We start from the raw sequence: 2,500 nt of genomic DNA, 5'->3' as shown, positions 1-2,500 counted from the left end.
TATCATCATTGTCATTATCATTGTAATCATTATCCTTATCTTTATCATTATTCTCTCTTTGACGTCACTGTCTTTACTTGATTAACATCATTTTTATTTGTAGTACAAGTATTTCCTAATTTAAATATTGCTTTCACCACTATCATTGTTGCTGATGAATCCTACGTACGGTAACAATTCACATTTTTACTACATCGATTTTTCTTACTTGTTTCGTATTGATTTTTACCTCGTTGATTTTGTGCTAATACATTCATACAATCAACCAAGTCTATTTAACCTTTTACTTACATGTGTGTTTATTTCTGCGTCCACATAATCAATAGGGATTTATTTATGCAAAGACTTCCCGATACACCCATTTTTTCCCCTCAGGTTGGACTCCATTGCATACGGCTGCCTATAGCGGTCACAGCTCGGTGGTGACGGCGCTTGTGACTCGAGGGGCAAATGTGAACGGAAACAGCCATCGTGGTAAGTTCTTTGGTGGTAGTTGATTCAGGAAGATACTGAGTGAAGTTCGTTTTGCATCGAGTGTTAAATAGGTTGTTGCACTTGCGAGGGAAGAGGGAAGAAAGGAGTTAGTATTTGATTGTTTACAGGAAGGAACTCTACACTTAAAATTTCTACGTGTTAAATTGAATGTAAAACGAAGAGAGAAAGAGAATGTTGATATTAATGGCGATGATAATGATAATGACTATAATGACTGATGATGGTGATGGTGATAATAATAATAATGATAATAACAATATCAATAATACTGATAATACCAATAACAATAATAATGATAATAATGATCATGAAATAATTATATATTAATGAGAATAATAATTAGGTAAACTAATATCATCATATATAACCGAAGAACATATATAGAAGAATGAACACGAACCTTTATAAGACAATGACCAATTAGATGAAATGTTGCGACTGGAGGTTAACAGATTTCAACTGTTTATAAGGATCTAGTGAAAAGGGCAGGTATTAATAGAAACACGTTGACAATATATTTAGACACATTTCTTTTGAGTCTCAGAGAAAACACTACAACTTTTTTTGTTTCATGGGATTAATTATCCGTTAGACGTATTCAGGATAAAGAGACATATTCGGTACTTAACTATACAGAGAAAAGTAAATACTAATGATCATAATGATGATAAGGACCGTAATAATGATAATAATAATAGTATTGATATTTGATAATGATAATGCTAACAACAGCAACACATATGCTAATAATCATCTATTCTTATTACTTTTACTCTGCACCTGACAGGCAAATACAGACACGTTTTGTTAAGTCTACTGAGAAGGCGTTTGTCTTTTCTACATAGTATTGCATAATGATCTTGGAAAAAAAGTAGCATTAAACGGTATAATCAGAAGATAGTGAACCCCTACATGAGCTTCATGACTTTCCTGTTGTCTTTGCTCTTAACTCCTTCCCTCTCAGCTTCTGTTTTCTCTCTCTCCGTCCATTCGCCCTAATGCAGGAGGTGGAACTCGCATCGCCGCACGTGGCAATTAATTACTGCTATATTCCCCTGGAGATTCGTCTTCAGTCTCTGCTTGAGAAGACTGGTAAGACTCGTATTCACTCCCTCCGTCTGGGGTCTCGTCCTCGCTTCGTGCTTGAGGAGACTCGGCCCTCTCGCATGACCGACGATTTCCTCTCCTCCCGGTTCCTGCTTGGGGAGACTCTCCAAGGGGGTGCTTGCGGGTCCTGGTACGGTTTATTGGTTGGGGATCTTCGTTGTGCCTTCTGTCTTCTGACCGAGAAGCTCTGTTCCTCCCCCTGCCTTCTGCTTGCGAAGATCTCTTGGTGTCTGTTGCTCGCCGAGACATTTTCCTCCTCGCTCCCCATGGGAATTCCTCCCTGCATGCGAGGCCGTCGCGTGACACAAGCACAGGTGAGTCCGGGCGCTGATAGGTATCCGGCGGCCCTGCTTGAAGAGCCTCCTATACCCCAAAGAGAAGAAAAGTGTCAGCAACATATCTATCAATCTACGGATCTATATGTGTGTGCGTACGCGTCTTTGTGTGTGCGTGCGTTTCTCTGAGTGTGTTTTCATATGGGAGAATGTTTGTCTACGTTCCGATATCCGACCTACTTACCTCCAATTCATTTAACTGATTTTCTTTATCGCCCAGTCGCGATTGCAAAGTCCTGACCTTCCTGTCTTTATTCTCAAGTTGATCCTGAAAAATGTTAATATTTATACTCTTCCAGTAAATCTACCATCCGTCTTTTTCTCTGTTATACTCATCCTCTCTGCCTAATACCAGTCTTTTAGCTTGTATTTTGTCTATTTCATAAACTTCGCCATTTACTAATTACTCATTTCAAAATACACCCAATATACCCAATAGATCCGATCCGCTGAGTGAAATACTCAAGACTTTAACCACATTATGAAAATTATATTCACCTAATGATGCACCTCTAAGTTGTTTTTCTCTCCGAACCAGGATACGGTCTTCTCTCCAGCCAGTA

General features: G+C 38.8%; 1 protein-coding gene across 5 annotated transcripts in view; it reads right to left on the bottom strand.

Annotated features, from left to right (window-relative positions):
- Positions 1–1,007: 1,007 nt before the first annotated feature.
- Positions 1,008–2,500, bottom strand: part of LOC125034203 (ankyrin repeat domain-containing protein 42-like) — a 19,883-nt gene continuing 18,390 nt past the window's right edge. For 4 of the 5 annotated variants that reach the window (XM_047625902.1, XM_047625906.1, XM_047625905.1 and 1 more), the window contains 2 exons: positions 2,122–2,205; positions 1,008–1,965 (listed from right to left, as the gene is read on the bottom strand). In XM_047625902.1, the coding sequence (XP_047481858.1) occupies positions 1,531–1,965; positions 2,122–2,205 (519 nt within the window). In that variant the 3' untranslated portion in view covers positions 1,008–1,530. The remainder of the gene's footprint in view (positions 1,966–2,121; positions 2,206–2,500) is intronic. The other variant, XM_047625904.1, reaches the window with a different exon arrangement.

Source organism: Penaeus chinensis, chromosome 17 (genome assembly GCF_019202785.1).
Source record: "Penaeus chinensis breed Huanghai No. 1 chromosome 17, ASM1920278v2, whole genome shotgun sequence".
Taxonomy (NCBI): domain Eukaryota; kingdom Metazoa; phylum Arthropoda; class Malacostraca; order Decapoda; family Penaeidae; genus Penaeus; species Penaeus chinensis.
The sequence above is the reverse complement of the archived record's forward strand: the minus strand, read 5'-3'. Positions and strand labels throughout refer to the sequence as shown.